General features: G+C 36.1%; 1 protein-coding gene and 1 long non-coding RNA gene across 4 annotated transcripts in view; one reads left to right on the top strand and one right to left on the bottom strand.

Annotated features, from left to right (window-relative positions):
- The window catches only part of LOC109544846, a 20,083-nt gene that overhangs the window by 5,877 nt on the left and 11,944 nt on the right, over positions 1 to 2,262 (bottom strand). For all 3 annotated transcript variants that reach the window (XM_019915220.2, XM_019915219.2, XM_019915218.2), the window contains exons 3-4: positions 1,257 to 1,384; positions 541 to 716 (exon numbers count right to left, since the gene is read on the bottom strand). In XM_019915220.2, the coding sequence (XP_019770779.2) occupies positions 541 to 716; positions 1,257 to 1,381 (301 nt within the window). In that variant the 5' untranslated portion in view covers positions 1,382 to 1,384. The remainder of the gene's footprint in view (positions 1 to 540; positions 717 to 1,256; positions 1,385 to 2,262) is intronic.
- LOC125505462 lies at positions 1,461 to 1,892 on the top strand. The gene is made up of 2 exons (XR_007282188.1): positions 1,461 to 1,687; positions 1,746 to 1,892. It is a non-coding gene; the product is annotated as an uncharacterized LOC125505462 (long non-coding RNA).

The following is a 2,262-nucleotide window of genomic DNA, read 5'->3' as shown; positions in this document are numbered from 1 at the left end:
CAGTTTTCTCAAAAAATGCTTGAATTCAAGAAGTTTTAGATTTGCTTGGTTTTTTTTGGGTGGCAAAATCCACTTGAGCATGACGCTGCTTTTTTCGAAGTTTCTCAAGAACCATTCGAGCCAGATAATTCGTTTTGGCATCGTTGGATAGAGATTTAAATGGGGGGGTCATGACCCCCCAGACCCCTCCCTGGATCCGCCCTTGTCCACAGGTGGTGGCAGGAAGTCTATTTTAGTTTTTGTCCTCGCACTATTAGTGCATTAAACAATTTTAAGAGAGGAAAAGTTTTGTGAACAAAGTGACTTTTCGAGTGACCTTTCCTGATGCAATTCCTGCCGGTTATAAAGCGACAATGGAAAGTTCGTAATCGTTGCTTAATACGCATGTTTTTAGATTGCCTGCTTCATTTACAATTTTTTTTCGAATCTCTGATAATTTTGGAAAAATCAATTAAGATCAGATGGAAATACCGACAAATTTCGAACTTTCTTGATGTTCAAGCAATGCGGAAAACTGCGAATCAACTCTACCCTACTTACTTGCAGCATCGCACAGCCAATGGCTGAGCCCATAAAACCGCCAATACAGCTCGTATCTTCGATCGTGTATATTGTGGTAATGCTTGAAGGAGAGCAGGAAAACGAACAATAAGTAGATTATATCTGCGATTCCCAACGCCGATAGGTAGATGTTTGTGGAAGATCTCATTCTTCTTCTGAAACAGAATAAAAACTTAATAGGTCTGATACGGCATTGTTCTGCTCATTTTTTAAATAAAGTTAACTTTAACTTTTTTGCTAACCATTTTACGTCTGCAAATGAGATCGAAATCCTTAAGAAAGCACTTGATCAAACAAAATTAAAATCCTATGGAAAATTTCTACACGCGCCGCCAATTTTTTAAACCAAAGCATTCTTGTTGGACGAACTTTAAATTATAAGATAAGCAAACGGTTTTTACACACTGGCATGCTTTTGTAGTCAAAGGTTAAATGCGTCCATTTCCAGTTTCCATGCAAAAAACGCAAATTTCCAACCAATTGAAAAACAGTGAGAGCAAAAACTTGGTGCGAATAAGCGAAATGAAATCAACAGAAAAATATTAGAAAAGTTCTATATTGTTGAGGCGTATTCATTTTTTTACAAAGTATTTGTTGCACCTTTTATCAATCTGTAATAAAAGACGTGCGGAAATTCTGTCTTTTTTAATGACAAAAATTTTGAGGCGAAATACTCAACAAACAAAAATATTCACCTTGTAAGAACCATAACTGTTATGGTATTGCCTGAGACTCCCACACATACCATGATTGGTACCAGGACCTTTTGGAACCAGAACCGGGAACTCTCCAAAATCGCATCAGTAGTGTCATTATACATGTTCTGAAAGAGATTTTTCAATGTTATTTATTTGCCGTTTTTCAACTCGCGTGTAGTGAAACAAACAAGTTTCCATCAAATCTGAATCTGGGCTATTTTCGTTTCAGCATGCAATTCAATTCATTAACACACTGGTAATGTTTCTCATCAGGCCAGTAAGACACCAGTTAAAATACACCTTTGTTTTTCGTTGACGCCGGCCTGGCACCAGTTCAAAGAGTCGTCACATTTTATGATTCGCTTTCATTTTTTTTCATTTGCCGATTTTCGGCTTGATGGTTACATACACGAAACATCCTGCTTGCTGTAAGTCTAATTAAAACATACAAATGTGTATAAAGGAATTAATTTTCAATGTCAATAGAAAAGAAGAACATCTCAGATACGGAGACTCAAAAAGTGAAATAGAACAATAGAAGGACTTGTGAACGACAAAAAGCGAGCAAACAATAAAGGGCTGATTGATGACTAAAAGAATAGAAAAGCGTGAGAAATATAACATGTATATATATTTCGCAAGTTTTTCTATTCAAAAACCTTCCAAAACTACAAAGTTTTCACTCAAGTTCAATGACAACAACATTGTTTTGGCTCCTTGAAAGTTTCCGCAAATTTTGAAGTTGTTTCCCAAAAAAATCCTAAGGGAAAGCGAGGGCAATTTGAGATTTTAGTCAATTTTTTGCTGTTTTTTCCGAAATGAAGCCTCCAACCGATTAAAGCAATTCTTGGAAACTTTTCCTAAACGGAAAATTGTATAGAATAGGAAGAGTGGCGACTTTCTAAGAATATAGGCTAAAGAAAAAACTGCAAGAAATGGTTTTCGCAAGTTTTTCCATTGAAAACCTTCCAAAACTACAAAATTTTTGAAAGCTTCCGCAAAC

Source organism: Dendroctonus ponderosae, unplaced genomic scaffold, assembly GCF_020466585.1.
Source record: "Dendroctonus ponderosae isolate FM_Combo_2020 unplaced genomic scaffold, Dpon_F_20191213v2 Dpon_F_20191213_8, whole genome shotgun sequence".
Classification (NCBI taxonomy): Eukaryota; Metazoa; Arthropoda; class Insecta; order Coleoptera; family Curculionidae; genus Dendroctonus; species Dendroctonus ponderosae.
Note: the sequence above shows the minus strand (reverse complement) of the source record. Positions and strands in the feature narration are given on the sequence as shown.